Source organism: Nicotiana tomentosiformis, chromosome 3 (assembly GCF_000390325.3).
Source record: "Nicotiana tomentosiformis chromosome 3, ASM39032v3, whole genome shotgun sequence".
In the NCBI taxonomy this organism is placed as follows: Eukaryota; Viridiplantae; Streptophyta; class Magnoliopsida; order Solanales; family Solanaceae; genus Nicotiana; species Nicotiana tomentosiformis.
Genome location: NC_090814.1, coordinates 135,276,109 through 135,294,938, shown reverse-complemented (window position 1 = coordinate 135,294,938; position 18,830 = coordinate 135,276,109). Strand labels below are relative to the sequence as shown.

The 18,830-nt window shown below is 35.8% G+C and overlaps 1 protein-coding gene across 1 annotated transcript; it reads right to left on the bottom strand.

The window, feature by feature from the left end:
* Positions 1 to 1,935: 1,935 nt before the first annotated feature.
* On the bottom strand, positions 1,936 to 4,723 carry LOC104114426 (acyl carrier protein 1, chloroplastic-like). The gene is made up of 4 exons (XM_009624878.4): positions 4,389 to 4,723; positions 4,091 to 4,189; positions 2,330 to 2,455; positions 1,936 to 2,228 (listed from the first exon to the last, which is right to left on the bottom strand). The coding sequence occupies exons 1-4, from the start codon at positions 4,455 to 4,457 to the stop codon at positions 2,100 to 2,102; spliced, it is 423 nt and encodes a 140-aa protein (XP_009623173.1). The 5' UTR covers positions 4,458 to 4,723; the 3' UTR covers positions 1,936 to 2,099.
* Between the last annotated feature and the right edge of the window lie 14,107 nt (positions 4,724 to 18,830).

Here is an 18,830-nt window from a genome sequence, read left to right as displayed (position 1 = left end):
TAGCGGGAAAGTAAGATTTTATTAAATTTTGTATAGAATGTAGTGTAAGTTTAGCCAGAAAATTCATGTCATTTTCAATGATAACTGAGCTCACTATTTATTGTTGTGTCTAGGGAAGGAGGTCCTAGGATCGTGTCCTACTTTAATGTCAATTATGAGGGTCATTTAAGATGTAACGGTGAACATAAATGCCAAATTCTCTGTAACGGGCCGTCGCTCTTAATGCTGCAGAATATTCCTTATTAAATGCTACTATGCGCAGAGCATTTAATACACCTTTATGAACGTTATCCCTTCCGATGACAAGCGAAATGGTTGCGTTCGATCTTCGGCCATCCCCGTCTTGGGTTCCACGTGCCTTTCCTTCAGATGACTATGTGCCATATCATATTCACCCTATACAACTATCCAAACACCTTTTCTTTCGGTGCAACTAGAGTTCGACTCCATGTTATATGCATTGAGTTGTTTTGCCTGTCCATTCCAAGAACTCTGTTTTAAAAGGCATTTCTGGGGCGAGCCCCGGGGCGAGGCGTACCAAAAATGCTCAGGGGCGATGGTGTGGGGCGAAAGTCTCAAGAGGCGTACGCCCCGTAATTTGGGACGTACGCCCGGGCATTCGGGGCATACGTCCGGGCATTCGGGGCATACACCCGGGCGTTCGGGGCGCATTTTTTTAGTAAGGAGTAAGCCCTAGAGAATTTTTTCAAATTAAAACAAAATTTGTTGAATTAGTCCTTCATATAATACCCAAATTCTCAAAAGTCAGTTTGGTAATTACTCAAAAGGTTAAAAAAGGAACTCAAAAGTATTAAATTTAAAAGTAAAGACCTTTTTTATTGATTTAAGCCCTAATTCATGGTTTTTTCAAATTTGTATCTTGTCCGCTAGTCTGCTAATATTTTTCAAAAGCAACAATGTTTAATTTTTTTTACAAATACAAAGAGAACTACATTTTTCTTCAAAACAGCAAATTCAAAGTTCAAATTGCAGGTTAATCATCCTTTTTGTTCCTTCATATAGAAAACTTTATTCTTTTATACTCAAGTTACTTGTGCTTGTAAGTAACGTATATATAATAGATTGTTTTGATTAGTTTTTTGTGGGGATGGAGCACACATATATATAGTTTTCTTCAATTTTTATGTAATTTTACCTGTTTATAAATATTAACTGTCATTATATTATTTTATAAAATATTAAAAATTAAATACCTATGGGGCTTACGCCCGCGCCTCGGGGCTTACGCCCCCTCTGAGGTATATGTAAAACGCTCCGCCTTACGCCCACGCCTTTTAAAACACTGTCCAAGAATACTCGATCCATGATTTACTTTTTGAATTATCCGTCATTGATTCTTCGATATATTTTTTTGTTTTCGTGAAATATGAATATAGCATATACTATAATATATTGCTCAGTAATTCAAATTTGGTGATTTGCAAAAATTTATCATGTATAATTGTGTATATGTTATTATAACTAGATGGATTTTTCTTTTGCATGCATACTATTTTTATACATTTTCTTAGTTTAAATACTTTCAAATGTTAGTTTTATTTTGAAAAAGCTAGAAATTTAAACTTTGTAGAATTTTTGCGGCGTGTCCCTGTAGTGCAACACCCTGCCCCCTGCATTGCCCTTGCATTAGATTAGATGTATAAATTATAAAAGTGACAAGGCACTCCTACAAAAATGATATATATGCCAAAACTTTCACACAATTAATCATGACGACTGCACACTCATCTCCATTATTAATATCACAGTTGGCAATACAACTAGACGAAAGATCAGTAGACGTTAACAACTTTGTCTGAAGCAAAGTATTATTGGAGGTTATTAGAAGCATTATCGGAATAGTTAATATAACTAATAAAATACCATTGTAAATCTAATTAGTAACATGGGAAACTTGGAATAATAAGAAAAAAGTATGAAAGATAAGTCATCATTCAGATACCTAAAATACAAAATATTGCAAAAAAAGAATGATATCAATGGTCTGCAATCCAAGAATATCAATTACAATCAGTCCAATAAAAATTGAGATAAACTCGCTCTCAAGTCTCGAATTTCTCCATCCTATTTGTCTATAATTAAGCTGCTTTCTTTTCAACAAGTTTTTCAATCAAGTCAGCAGCATCTTGAACTGTTACAATAGTCTCAGAATTCTCTTCTTCTACTGCAATGCCAAATTCCTCTTCCAGTGCCATCACAATCTCCACCTGCTCGTCACAGACATTTACAGAGTAATTGGATCATTCTACATATGTGCATGGAATTGCAGAAGCAAATCAATAAGTAAAAGATATAAATTAGTACTCACAGTGTCAAGAGAGTCAGCACCGAGATCCGTATTGAACGTAGATTCAGCGTTTACTTTAGTGTCTGCAGGTAAAGCGAGTTGCTTCCTCACTATGCTTATTACCTTCTCAACCGTCTCTGGCTTTGCCTGTAGGTTGAAACAAATCAAATCAACAAATATGCCATGGCCCAACTATTACCTTAACTTATAATCTAATGGTATCAGTCAAAATTTCTCATATAATAATAGATGTGCGTTCGAGTCTCATTATCCCTTTTTCCTTTCTTCCCCAATCCACCATGTAGTAGAAATTTTTTAAAATAAACAAAGTATCATGACCCCACTTGCCTAAAGTTTGTTAGTCTATAAATTTTATAAATGGTCATATAACTATAATTTTTTTTCACTAAAGTTATATAACTTTGTTTTCTTACACATAAATCATATAACTATGACTTTTTTCATCAAAGTCACGTAACTATGTTTTCTCACACAAAAAAATAAATTTTTTATTAACTCACACAAAAATCATAGTGATCGAAAAATATATTCTTATTTTGTAGTATATTAGTAGTATTTTCTTATTTTGTGGTTTTTTATTTTTTATTTTCAGTTTAATAAATAATAATCCAATTAAAATAGGAATGATTCAACCCGACCTGGCCCACCCGACTCAATACTCATACATATAAATTAAAATAATACTAAAAGTGAATAATAAATCCTTCAAAACATGATACTTCTATCTTTTATTTTTATTTTTAAAGATTTTTATTTAAATTGGTAGCATTTTTATTTCAAGTGCTCTCTAATTATACATTTTATTTCTTTACTTTTTTGGTCAGAATCTCATGCATTCTGAACTAATTTTTTTATGGGGAAAGAATTCAGTTTTAGTATTATTTTAACTTACGTATATGGGTATTGGGTTAGGTTGGGTTGGGCCATTCCTATTTTAAGAAAAAAATATAAAATCAACCGTCCGATCGAAACTAATTGTATTTGCTAGCCAAAAAATATATATAGAATGTGTATGTTATATGTATAATGTATATAATCCCCCCCCCCCCCCCCATATATATATATATATATATATATATATATATATATATATATATATATATATAAAATATTTCATCGGCTATTATTTTTAGGAGCGGTTAAAAATATACTCATATTTCTTCTATTTTAATTGGGTAATTATTTATTAAACTGAAAATAAAAAATAAAAAACGTAAAATAAGAAAATACTACCGGAAAATTTATTTCCGACCACTATGATTTTTGTGTGAGTTAGTGAAAGTTTTATGATTTTTATGTGAAAAAACAAAGTTATATGACTTTAGTGAAAAAAAGTCATAGTTATATGACCATTTGTGAAATTTACCCACATGTCCAACCTCCCCTTTTTGGTTTGATTTTTGAAGGGAAAAAAAAGAACTAATGCATTTTTCTAAATGATTAACTTAAGTTTTTTTTCCCTTCAGATTTATATAACCTCAAAATTTAAATTAGATTTGGTATGTATGAATCATTTCAAATTCAACCTGTTGAATAATCAAGTCAACAAGCATGTTATAACCCAACCTGTTTAAACTTGAGTAGGTGAAAGAGTAACGGTTGATTTTGCCACTTCTAGATTTTGTAAGGTCAATAGATCAGGTACGTAATACTGGTTTTAGCTCATTTAATTTTTTAAGGACTTAATTTTTTTAATACAAATGCTACATTACCGAGCGTAAATACAAGATTAAATGGAGGGGCATGAAAAAGAAGATTTACACAAGAAACACGGAAGCGGGAGGTTCTGAGAGAAGGGAAACCAGCAGTCCTTGCCCAACCTACAGAAACCAACTTCAGACCTGCATTTCCTCCGCTTATCTGCACAAGGATTCAATCAATTATTTATTTATGTAAACCAATTTTTGCACCACAAATTAGGAATGGAAGTAGTCAGTACATGCTACATTAATAATGCAAAAGAAAATTAATCATGTGAAAATCCCAACCAAAGGCTTCAACCTATTTGCAAAGTATAATAGCAGATAATGACAACCATTTGTAAGTTTTTATCAATAACCTGTGATGTCTTGAACGACTGATTGAGTGAACACCCAAATCTGAGACAAGTAGCTGAAACACTAGCCATTTTATGAACAAATAGGAATAGGAGAAAGAAAGAGAAGAAATGCAGGGGTTGTACTGAGGAGATAATGAGTTTGTTTCAAGATTCAAAGATGACTGACAATTTGAACACTAGTTATCCAGAAAAGCAGAAAAAAAGACCTGGCAAATTGCACAGTAATATTAGTATTATATACTATTATGTAGAAGTTGACAAAGCAAAGCACATTGCATTATTTAACCAAAAAAAAAAGCACATTGCATTATTAATTTGTGTGGTGGAGAAAAGGAAAGAAGAGGTAGGATCCGGCGAGTGGTGAATATTTACCGGAGCAGCCTGCAAATCCTATCCAAATTATATGTTCCTTTCTTATGTGACATAGTTGGGATTCTGCTTGCTGGCTAATGTTTTGTTTCGATTCTCCCTTTGTCAAATTGACCACGTGCAACACCCATTTCTTTTCTCTCCCCGATGTCCGTATTCATATATAAAGGCTCGACTAAATTCGGAGTCGCATCGGAAAGTTCCACGTTGAAGATAAAACACTCCTTAACAAAAGTAACTCAATATCTAGGGATTGAACCCTTATTTTTGCAACAACTTAATTAACTCATTCTCGTCCTAGTTGTGTACAACATTTTGCTTGAAATCAGATAAAGACTACGTTTGATACGATTAAAATTCTCTTATTTCGGGATTTAATTGATTATTTTGTATGGTTAGTTGTATTTTCGATATTTTATGCTTTACATCAAAAGAAAAATATAACTTAATTCATTTGGGGAAAAAAGTTTTTCTTGCATGCTATATTGTTCTCTATTATTTCTCATGACTTTTTTTTTAACCATCATTTATATGTTATTATTGTCCTGACAATTACAAAACGATAGCCTCAGGACAAATAAGTTACCCATGCAGTCATATATTACTAAGTTTAGCAATCAAGCATCAACAAATAAATTTTCATTTGAACAGATAACTCTTTTGAAGGGGGAATTTGGAAGTGAGAGAAGGTCTATCTTCTCTCTAAGTCCTCTTCATCTTCATCTTCATCTTCAAAAACTTATGCTACCAAAAATTATGACTAACCTCTCACACTACACCAATCAAATTTCACAGCTTCCTCCAAATCTACCAGACATCACTCATAATCACAGAGACTTTAATAATAAGGATATTGTAGGGACTCATTCACAGCCTACTACAACTCCTCCAACTCCTCAAAAGCCTACATGTTCCTTCAAAGATATGCTACTAGTGAATTCAAAAGAAATTCACATACCCATGCAGCAAGAGGAACCCCACACTCAACCCATGCCATACGACTCCCCAGTGGATGACTTAGAGCAGGCTCACCCACATACGCAAGATATGGAAGCAATCAATGAAAAATTACAAATCAACGATCTCCAACGCATTTATCAACCTTGGAAATATTCACTCATCATTAAACTCATAGGTAAACGTATCCTCCATTACAACCTAAAAAGAAAAATACAAGAGCAATGGAAGCCTACTGAAAATTTCACACTCATGGATCTTGGAGCAGATTATTTGTAACGATCCGACTAGTCGTTTCGAGAGTTATAGCACTGTTTCTACATTTCTGTTTCTTTATGTGTTATTCAACTGTGTTGAGTTGTATCGAGTTGATAGGTTTGGGTTGTGTTGCGCTCGTTTTTCTTATGTTTCGACGCCGTTTCTTCAAGCATAAATGATATCATATTGAACAAATGAGCTCCGATTTCTTTTTGATTGAAGCATTAGATCCGTATCGTAATTACGGACCCGTAACAAAAAGAATAGTCAAATTTGGACATCGTATGAGGATTTTATGGTCATTTTACTAAGAATTAGGTTGCCAGATTTTCCCCCAGATTAATTACGAAATTGCCACTGACGTCGTATTTAAAAATCTGCACTATTTACAAATATTGAAACCAACATATCTCCTTTATTATAAGGTCAAATTGAGTGATTCAAAAGCCTAGCTTGACTAGAATTTCATAAGGAATCCACTGGAGGCATAAAAAGTGAGTTTCGGGATCGTTTGGCACAAGAAACGATGCAAAATAGCTGACAGAAAAATATATAAAATAAGGGTTTGTTCATTCGGTCATATTTTGAGTTGGGGAGCTCGGATTGGGGCAATTTTGGGGTCGATTTTCACCATAAGGATTGGTGTAAGTGTTCTATACTTAGTTTTGGTTATATTTCATGAATCCATCTTCGTTTTTGGGATTTAATTGATGATTTTAAAGTGAAATTGACGGAGTTAGGGTTTGAGTTTTGGAGAGTTTAAGTGAGGATTTGAGGGACCAAACGGAGTCCGATTTTGATGAATTTTATATGGTTAAGACTCGGGAAAGGACGAGGTTTATTATTCTGTCATTTTTGACTGATTTCGAGACATGAGTCCGGGGCCGGGTTTTGGCCGGTGTCGGATTTTTGGCATATTTTATAGTTTTTATTGTGGAATTCGATTCGTTAGCCTATGTTGATGGTATTAATATGATTATAGTTAGATTTAGAGATTTTGGAGACCGACTCCAGAGACAAGGGCATCCCGGAGTAGGATTTTATGCTGTTAAGGTAAGTAACAGTTTTAACTCTCGCTTTGAGGGTATAAACCCGTAGAATTTGATATCGTGTGACTGTTTGGAGGTGATATCCATGCTAGGTGACGGGCGTGTGGGTGTATACCTGTAGGGATTGAGACTTGGTCCGTCCCGTGAGGCCTCATGGCCATCATCTATGTTTACGTAGTTACTTGTTGTTGAACTTATCTGCCTTCATGTTAGAGATCATGCATAGGCTTTATTCATGCTCACATTATTTGTACTCGATCATAGAAATTATTGTACATGTATACCTCAGTCTCTATTATTTGCTAATATATCGTGATACTTGATGTGGGATGTATTCCCTTATTTGTTGATGATGGTGAGGCTAGTGAGGTACATGATTGAGTGAGGCCGAGGGCCTGGTTGTGAGGATATTAATACCATAGCGTGTGAGTTGTCCGCGTGGCACGTGAGTTGACCGTACGGGTCCAGGTATTGATACTATAACGCGTGAGTTATTCGCGTAGCACGTGAGTTGACCATGCAAATCCAGGTATTGATATGATGGTACATGAGTTATCCGTACTTAGCGCTTGGGCTTTGAGAGCCCCTCCGGAGTTTGTACACACCCCAGTGAGCGCAGAGTGTTGAGTGTTTTGAGTGTTGAGTGCTGAGAGCGAGTGATGAGTGATGGAGTGACACTGCTATGAGGTTGTATTTATTTGTGTTGTTGCTGCATTTCTCTGTTAAACTTCTTTGTGGCATTTACTGAGTTATGAAATTTACCTGTTTATTTCTATTTATTTTTAAATTATGAAAATAAATAATTGGACTATTTTACTTAGCTCATCACTACTACTCAGTTTCTTAGTTATTTTTGTTACTACTGAGTCGGTTATACTCATACTACACCCTGCACTTTATGTGTAGATTCAGGTGAGTTAGAGCGCGGCGATCGTTGAGTTCAGACCGGCTATCTGTGGAGATTGCAAGGTAGCTACTAGCGTCCGCAAGACCTTGTTACTCCTTTTGTCATTTCTTCTTTTGGACAGTTAGACAGTTTATATATCTTAGTTTATAGTTTTAGACGCTCATGACTTAGTGACACCCCGATGTTTGGGGCTCGTTTCCGTATTTTCTATATTATATTTAGAGTTGATTTAGTTTATGAGAAATTCAAATATTGGTATTGTTTAATTAAATTTTTATAATCGATTTAGTAGTAATATTTTGAAAAATAGGCTTGCCTTGTAACACGATAGGCGCCATCACGACCATGGTTAGATTTTGGATCGTGACAAGTTGGTATCAGAGCCTAGGTTATATAGGTCTCACGAGTCGTGAGCGGGTTTAGTAGAGTCTTGCGGATCGGTACGGAAACGTCTGTACTTTTCTTCGAGAGGCTGCAGAACCTTTAGGAAAACTTCACATTCTTGAATTCTTTTCATGCGGTATTGATTCAGCTTGAAGTATAACTCTTTGAATTTCTTCCACGCATTCATATGCGCACATGAGCACTCGGTATCAGTTGTGCATCGACAGATTGTGATTCTCTGGATGAGGTGCGAGATGTGATTTCTGTGTGTTGATGTCGGGCCAGTCTGGAGGACATGAGGACGGGTTTTGACTGTAGCTTGAGCACTGAGGTGTTGATTGTGTGAGTGCGTGCTTGTGGTACTTTTGGGGATATTTAAGAGAGTATTCAGCGGCCTATGAGTCTTAGGGCGGTGTGGTTTTATGCTTGGGTCTCGTGTGGTGAGTCTGGGTTGAGGATTGTGGTATTATGGTGGGGCAAAGTATCAATTTAAAGGTAATTCAAAAGAAACTTGGATAGATAGGACATCTTGGTAGTAGGTTGAATCGGCATGGTAATGAGTATGATTAGTTCTTTGGGTGTGTATGAGGTAATGAGTTCTACAGGTGTTTTGTGGCAATGTCCTTGGGTTTTTGGTGGTCTGCGTAGCTTTGTTGAGTTAGAAGGATTCAGTCTTGATGGATTGGTTTTGTGCCATTGGGGTTCGGAAAGAGTTCTTGATGGTTTTGAGAACAACTCTTGGCACGTTCGAGGACGAATGTTTGTTTAAGAGGGAGAGGATGTAACGACCCGCCCAGTCGTTCCGAGAGTTATAGCCCTATTTTTCTATTTCTGCTTCTTTATGTGTTGTTAAGCTGTGTTGAGTTGCATCGAGTTGGTAGGTTTGGGTTGTGTTGCGCTCGTTTTTCTTATGTTTCGACGCCGTTTCTTCAAGCATAAATGATATCATATTGAACAAATGAGCTCTGATTTCTTTTTTGATTTAATCATTAGATCCGTATCGTAATTATGGACCCGTAGCAAAAAGAATCATCGAATTTGTATATCGTATGAGGATTTTATTGTCATTTTACTAAGAATTAGGTTGCCAGTATTTTTTTCAGATTAATTACGAAATTGCCACTGACGGCGTATTTAAAAATCTGCACTATTTGCAAATATTGAAACCAACATATCTCCTTTATTATAAGGTCAAATTGAGTGATTCAAAAGTCTAACTTGACTAGAATTTCATAAGGAATCTATTGGAGGCATAAAAAGCAAGTTTCGGGATCGTTTGGCATGAGAAATGATGTAAAATACCTGGCAGAAAAATATATAAAACAAGGGTTTGTTCATTCGGTCATATTTTGAGTTGGGGAGCTCGGATTGGGGCGATTTTGGGGGCGATTTTCATTTATATTTCATGAATCCATCTTCGGTTTTGGGATTTGATTTATGATTTCAAAGTAAAATTGACGGAGTTAGGGTTTGAGTTTTGGATAGTTTAAGTGAGGATTTGAGGGACCAAACAGAGTCCGATTTTGATGAATTTTATATGGTTAAACTCGTAAGAGGACGAGGTTTATTATTCTGTTATCTTTGACTGATTTCGAGATGTGGGACTGGGGGCCAGGTTTTGGCCGGTTTTGGATTTTTGGCATATTTTATAGTTTTTATTGTGGAATTCGATTCGTTAGTCTATGTTGATGGTATTAATCTGATTATGGTTAGATTTGGAGCTTTTGGAGACCGAGTCCAGAGACGAGGGCATCTCGGAGTAGGATTTTATGCTATTAAGGTAAGTAACAGTTTTAACTCTGGCTTTGAGGGTATAAACCTGGAGAATTTGATATCGTGTGATTATTTGGAGGTGATACAAACGCTAGGTGAAAGGCGTGTGGGTGTATACCTCGAGGGATTGAGACTCGGTCCGTCCCGTGAGGCCTCATGGCCATCATCTGTGTTTACGTAGTTACTTGTTGTTGAACTTGTCTGCCTTCATGTTAGAGATCATGCTTAAGCTTTATTCATGCTCACATTATTTGTACTTAGTTATAGAAATTATTGTACATGTTTACCTCAGTCTCTATTATTTGCTAATATGCTGTGATACTTGATGTGGGCTGTGTTCCCTTATTTGTTGATGATGGTGAGGCTAGTGAGGTACATGATTGAGTGAGACCGAGGGTCTGGTTGTGAGGATATTAATACCATAGCGCGTGAGTTGTCCGCATAGTACTTGAGTTGACCGTGCGGGTCCAGGTATTGATACCATAGCGCGTGAGTTATCTGCGTAGCACGTGCGTTGACCGTGCGGATCCAGGTATTGATATGAGGGTACGTGAGTTGTCTGTGCTTAGCGCTTGGGCTTTGGGAGCCCCTCCGGAGTCTGTACACACCCCAGTGAGCGCAAAGTGTTGAGTGTTTTGAGTGTTGAGTGCTGAGAGTGAGTGATGAGTGATGGAGTGACACTGTTGTGAGGTTGTATTTATTTGTGTTGTTGCTGCATTTATCTGTTAAACTTCTTTGTGGCATTTACTGAGTTATGGAATTTACCTGCTTATTTCTGTTTATTTTTAAATTGTGAAAATAAATAATTGGACTGTTTTACTTAGCTCATCACTACTGCTCAGTTTCTTAGTTATTTCTGTTACTACCGAGTCGGTTGTACTCATACTACACCCTGCACTTTATGTGCAGATCCAGGTGAGTTAGAGCGCGGCGATCGTTGAGTTCAGGCCGGCTATCTGTGGAGATTGCAAGGTAGCTACTAGCGTCCGCATTATGAGAAATTCAAATGTTGGTATTGTTTTATTAAATTCTTATAATCGATTTAGTAGTAATATTTTAGAAAATAGGCTTGCCTTGTAACTCGATAGGTGCCATCACGACCATGGTTAGATTTTGGGTCGTGATATTATTTTATAGTAAAATTTAACAAGGAAGAAAATATGATTCGAACCTTGAATAACGGTTCATGGTTCATTAATGGATTCTTTCTATCAGTCCAAAAATGGGAGCCTTAATTTGTGGAAAGTGAAGCTAAACAATTATATTAAGCGGTATGGATACGATTACCTCAACTCCCAACAGAGTTTTATGATGGTGTTATATTACAAAATATTGGGAATAAAATAGGCAAACTACTGCGGATTGACGCTTGCACGTCATCAACACTAAGAGGTCGATATGCAAGGTTATGTGTTGAAGTTCCGATGAATTTACCTGTCAAACCATTCATTTTTATTGGATCCTATAAGCAACAAATATTATATGAAGGAGAAAATTATTTGTGCAAAAACAGTAGAAGATTAGGTCACAATCTCATCAATTGCCAATACTCAAAGATGCGAGCTGTCAGGTTCAACTCACAAAAAGATGATCAAACCTCCATAGCACGGGACATAGGTGAAGGGGATTGGAAGACAATATCCTTTACCAAAAAGAAGGTACTCAGTACACGTTCAAAATCACCAACCAATTCAGTAACAACATGTATAAATGTAAAAATATTCAATGCTGACACATGTAAGTATCTTAACATCCAAAAACTTAGGTACATTGAAAATGAGCCTGCTAATATTTCTGACTCTGATAAGAAAATCAAACATGCTCCTTCCAAACCTGTTAATTCGTCCAAACAGACCCTAGACACGTCCAACAAATTTGCCCACCGCATGGATTTACCCACAGTTTGTAATGAAATCACTATTCCAATAATAGATGGATTAGAGGACAACCAATGCATGCAAACGGCAATGAACATTCCAAAGAAAATGTCCTTACACGTTGATCCAACTGGAGAAATATTGAAAATTGGAACTCAATCATTGGAACACAAATTATTAAAATAAAATATTATTACCAACTCTAATAATATTCAAAAAGTAATTCAACCTACAATATTATCCAATACACTACTCAACAATACTGATAACAATCCTAACCATAATGAATTCAGAAAACACTTGGCTTTGCATGCAAAAGCTAACTGCCAAATGGAACAAACAACACAACATGTGGCAAAAGACAAATCTACCAACGGTCTTCTTAAATCCCATACATTACTCCACCCATCCTTCATGCAAATTGATCCTACTAAAGGAAAACAATAACCCTACATCCCCATCATTACCTCCTATCAATAATCAAAATATAAACTCCATCGTTAGGAAAAATGCCAAGGCTACCGTTCCCTGCAAGAAGGAGATTCAAATTAGTATATATCCTTCATTAACATAGGAACCAAACCATGGATAACCAACCACCACTCCCACCTCACCTACCAAATCAACCACTCTTTTTCACATCTCCTCCTCCACCACAGAATTACCAACCAACATCGTGTCTAGAAGCAGGTCTTTTGGGCCATGCCATCACCTTCAACATCCAAATTAATGGGCAAGAGATGGTGATAATAATCCAAAACACACGTTACCTTGCCCAACTTATCTTGGAAGGAATGCATTTAGCTATGAACAACTACACAAACCAAATGTGGATCAATAACATACTCAATCCATTATCTCCCAACATGAAGCACACATTGATATAAATAATACAAAATCAGTGAAATCTCCCACAAATTACCAACCCACACTGTAACGACTCGACTTGTCATTTTAAGAATTAACGCCCCGTTCTGTGACTTAAGGTCTCGATCAATTTCGTAATATGTATTATGACCCGCGGGTATGGTCGAGTTTGATTTTAAGAAGATTCGAAAATTAATTGAAAGAACAATTCTTATTTATAAGCTTAAATGGAAAGAGTTAACCGGAGAGTTGACTTTTGAGCAAACGACCTCGAAATAAAATTTTGATGATGTTAATAGATTCGTATGGTGATTTCAGAATTGAGCGTATGTACGGATTTGGATTTGGAAGTCCGTAGGATAATTCGACGTATTTTGGCGAAAGTTGAAAAATAGACCATTTTCGGAAAGTTCGATCGAAGGTTGAATTTTTGATAATGAGGTCGGAATATGATTCTGGAAATTTGAATAGGTCCGTTATGTCATTTATGACTTGTGTGCAAACTTTGAGGTCAATCGGGCTTGATTCGATAGGTTTCGGCATCGAATGTAGAGGTTGGAAATTTCATAATAGACTAAAGTTTCAAGTGAGTTTGCATAAGACCTAACTTCAAATAAGCATAACTCTCATGATACAAAGTGTTAATATGGTATATTATATATCTAATGAAAGATATTTGAGTCTAGTTTCTAATGCTTCAAACCGTTCATCATTTGGACATTCCTACAAGAAGTTATAGCTAAATTACCAAAGGCTAGAAAAATGCGATTCTGCGACTAATTCTGCGATCGCATAATAGTTATGCGATCGCGAAACTTCCTCTGCGACCGCAAACTGGTCGCAGAATGGATCGGAATAGCCCAGTTCTGGGCACCGATTTTTGCAACCATTTTGCGACCTGCATACCCATTCTACGGTCCATTATGCGACCGCAAACCTGCTTTTGGAGGGTTAATTTTTTTATTTTTGTAACCCGACCCCATTTTAATAAATAGCCATTGGGGCTTATTTTGGGGTATTTTTCTGAGGGTTTTAGAGAGAGGTAAGAGCATTTTAGAGAGATAAGGAGGGAACCTAACATTCTAATCATCCAATCTTCAAGAATCAAGGAAGCTAATCATAAGATCTTCATCTAAGAGATAAGATTCAACCCCTAGTCTTCAATTTTGAGTTTGAAGTAAAAGATTGGTGATTGAGAGTATGATTCTTGGGTGTAAGAGTATTATGTATATATCCTTGTACCAATAAAGTTTGTGGGAAGATTGTTGAGATCAAATAAGTAAAGATTGGGTTGTGGAATGAAGGAAATCTTATAGAAGAACCTTGTAACCAAATTTACACACCTAGTGTTTGATAAAATATTCAAATGAGCTAAAACCATAAAAATCTTCCTAATTATGGTTCACTTTTGTTATGTTTCTAAATATATTGAAGTTGCTAGGATTTTCGAAACCTCGTAGTAATGTAAGGAAGGCTCAAGAAAGATTGGAGTCATCCGGAGGTCAATTCACATGAGAAAGCTATTTTGGAATATCGGCCTAAGTTCAAAAAGGTAAGTGTCTTGCCTAATCTCAAGTGGGAGAATTACCCCTTAGGCATCGAGTCTTATGTGCCATTTGTGAAATATAAAAAGTCGTGTACGCGAGGTGACGAGTACGTACCCGGGCTTATATGTGCAAAATTTATTGAGTTAAAGTCTTGGGCATATTGTGTAGTAAATTGGATAATTGTTGGCATATATTTAATCATCTAATTTCCATGCCTCGAATCACATTTATTGAACTTGTTTTTATACGACAATTCGATGTAACTATTACTTGTATATTTATGTGAATTTTGTGAGTTTGATGGTTTGATATTTCTTGGGATTTAATTTTATTGTGGATTTTTCCTCTGCAAATAATTAATTAAATAGGCTTAAGAAGAAGTGTTAATATAATTATCAAAATTTGGATTAATGAAGGCGTTGTCCTATGCTGATTATTTTCTATCGTTGTTGATTATTTTTGAGGTTTTATACACATTGTGTGGAGCCTTGGGCTATTTGTTGTGAAATTAATTAATTTTGTTATATCTTTAGAATTGGTTGTGGCCATTGGGCAAATCGTGATATGAATTGATTTTGTTATGTTGTCGTGATAATATTCCGTGTAAATTATTGTTTTTATTGAGTTATTATTTTGAGGATATAAGGGTAGCATTTCACTGTTGATATTATGTGGGTATAAGGGTGGCATTTCATTGTTGATATTATGTGGGTATAAGGGTAGCATTTCACTGTTGTTATGTGTGTTGAAATATTGTCTGGACGGAGCGATAAGGGTGGCTATAGGAGAGATAAGAGTGGCTATAAGAGCGATAAGGGTGGCTATTGATATTGTCAGGACGGAGGGATAAGAGAGGCTATTATAGGAGTGATAAGGATGGCTATAGGAGAGATAATTGTGGCTATTGTTAGGGATGATATGTGATAATGTGGGGTTATTGCGTTGGTAATTTTCACGTGATGTTATAATTTTCCTTGTGTTTATTTTTATACCTTGTGCAATTTGTCTTGTTATTGATAAATTGATAATAGTCTGATCTATGTTGAAATTTGGGAGCCTGTAGTTATTGTCAAGTGGATTATGAAATAAAATGTGGGCACGAGGTGCCGTGAGTAATAATAATTATATTGGCACGTGAACTGTCTGTGCAGTTGTGATATGAAATGTGGGCACGAGGTGCCGTGAGTAAATAATGATGATATTGGTACGTGAATTTTCCGTGCAGTTGTGATATGAAATGTGGGCACGAGGTGCCGTGGTTAAATGATGATGATATTTGGTACGTGAGTTGTCCGTGCGGTTTTAATAGAGAAATTGGCATGAGGTGCCGTGAAAATATGAAAGTGGGCTGAGACCCGTATTTTATGATTTTGAAATGCTGTGTCACAGGGTGACTTTTATTCGAAAGAAATTCATTTGAAAGAATTTTATTTGAAGGAATTATATTTGAAAAAGATTTATTTGAGAGTATTTTAAGATTTCTATTTGAAAAAAAAACATATATGCGAAAGATTTATATTGGAAGAACTTGATTTATTGGTTGTACTTATATCCATTATTTGTTGCGCAATATTTATGTTGTTCTTGTCGCCTTGATGTGTATATCACTGGTTGATTATTGTTGCCATCATCGTTATTTATTTTCTATTATTTTTGTATACTATATTGCACAGGTTATTAGACTAGTGAGTGTCCCGACTGTACCTCGTCATTACTCCACTGAGGTTAGTTTTGATACTTACTGGGTACCGACCGTGGTGTACTCATACTATACTTCTGCACATTTTTGTGCAGAGCGAGGTATTGGAGATATTGGACTCAGACAAAGTTAGAGTGTGATCACAAGGATTCAAGGTAGAGCTGCTTGGTCGTCGCAGTCCCTTGGAGTCTTTCAATTTTATTGTACTGTTAATTATTAATCATACAGTATTGAGTATTCGATCCTTGAGATCACTTCATGTATTCAGTTAGAGTTCGCGACTCAGTATTACCAGTCTTGGGAGATTGTTTGTAATTATTTCTGATGTTGGTTTATATATATAAAAAATAAATTGGCTTGAATTATAATTATAATCGGCTTACTTAGTCTTAGAGACTAAGTGCCATCACGACGCATGTGGTGAAATTTTGGGTCGTGACACATACTTTCCACTAAACCTACCGATAAACCTCTCCTTCTTTCCACCAGAAGAGAACACGAACCTAAATCCAATATTCATGGCCTGGAACATGCATGCAGATCAGGAAGAAGTGCAGTCTGTGAACAACCATCCAATCAACATGAATCCCAATCCCCAACATAATGTACAAGAACCAAATCAGAATCCAGTAGGAGAAGAAGAAGAACTCCCACAATAAGGTATGGAACCGAGTGTGGAGTTTTCAAGCCTAAACGAAGTAAAAATACTTCTCTTCCCAGATCTGTGGAGCAAGAAGTACATCTTCAGCTGCCCCATCACGATATACAAATGCTCAATGCATATACGACCACCACAAGATCCAACTGCGGGAAAACAAGCAGTGATACTAGTATCATCAAGGAGAAGGAACCACAACTCTGTGGAATTAGAAGCCAACACCAACCAACATCAATCAATACAAATGAATAGGCCCACTAGTATAATTTTCTGGAATGTGAGGGGGGCAAACACCGATGGTTTCCGTAAAAACTTTAGGGAGCTCATCGATACTCATAGGCCATGCATGGTAGCTTTGCTAGAAACTAGGATGTCAGCCCATGCAACATTGCTCAATGATTTTAATTTCTCAGAATTAATAGAGGTGCCAACAGAGGGTCAAACATGTGGTATGTCTATTCTCTATAACCATAACCTCATCACAGTCTAACAGTTCACTAGGAGAGACCAAGAAATCCATGCAATACTTCAGGTACAACCTTACAAAACCCAATGGCTATTTAGTTCTATCTATGCTAGCACTAAGATTAATTATAGGGATATAATGTGGGAAAACCTTGTTTCCATCTCTAAAATATATGAGGGATCTTGGATGATAGGTGGCGATTTTAATGATATCATTAACAATAGTGAAAAGATGGGAGGAAGACCTATGAAATTAGCTAGATCATCTAAAGTTTGGAACTACGTTAATAAGTGTAATCTAATTGATCTTGACTTTAAGGGTTGCAAATTTACATGGTCAAACCATAGGAGAAGAAACAAAGGCCTTATCATGGAAAGACTTGATCGAGTTTTTGCCAATGAGGAATGGTTAAAAACATTCCCAAATGCCACAGTCACCCACCTCCCTAAAACATACTCCGACCATAACCCTATATTAGTCAAACTAAATAACCCTTACAATAATTCAAAACGGCCCTTTATGTTAGAAAATATATGGTGTACTCACCTAGAGTTCCCAAATGTGGTAGTTTCAAACTGGAATAATAAAGACCTCCTAGACGCTACAAATACTTTCACAAAAAATATCATACTATGGGGGAAATCAACATTTGGTAACATTTTTAAAAATAAAAAAAGGATCCTAGCACGACTAGTTGGTATCCAAAATTCTGTTAATTATTGGCGTAATCAATTCTTACAAGATCTAGAACAATCCCTAACAAACGAATACAATAGTATCTTGAAATTGGAAGAAGATTATTGGAAACTCAGATCTCGTATTAATTGGCTTAATGACAGGGATACAAATACTAATTTCTTCCATATATCAGCATTCAATAGAAAAAGATAAAATCATATTAGCTTCTTTAATAATGCATAAGGTAATTAGATTGACAACCAAAGATACCTCTTATATTATACTCACGACCACTTCAGCACCGTGTTCACTACTAACCATATTTCAACAAATTGGTCTAATATTAAATTGAGCACCATTAGCTTTGATAACGTAGACTTATCAATCCTAGATAAGCCACTACTATATAGTGAAATTAATTCAGCCATATTCTCCTTCAAACCATTTAAGTCACCAGGACCAGACGGATTGCACTTTTATTTTTTTATCAAAAATATTGGCATATTGTAGGTCAATCTGTTCGAACCTTCTGCCACAAAGTATTCACTGAAAACACAATCCCTTCTGAAATAAATACCACTTACTTGTGTCTAATCCCAAAATTTCTCAATGCAAATAATCTTAATCATTTCCAGCCAATAGGCATGTGCAACTCTATTTACAAAACTATCACAAAAATAATTGTTAATAATTATTAATAGATTAAAGCCTTTTCCGGACATGCTAATTAGCCCATTCCAATCAAGTTTCATTAAAAATAGAAGAGCGAATGATAATGTTATTATCATTCAGGAAGTCATTAACCATTTTTAAAAAATTAATGGTAAGTCTAGTAACATGTTAGTCAAAATTGATTTAGAAAAAGCTTTCGATAAATTAGAATGGTCCTTTATTTATCGAACTTTATTATACTTTAAGTTCCCTACCAAGATTTTTAAGCTAATAATGCCGTG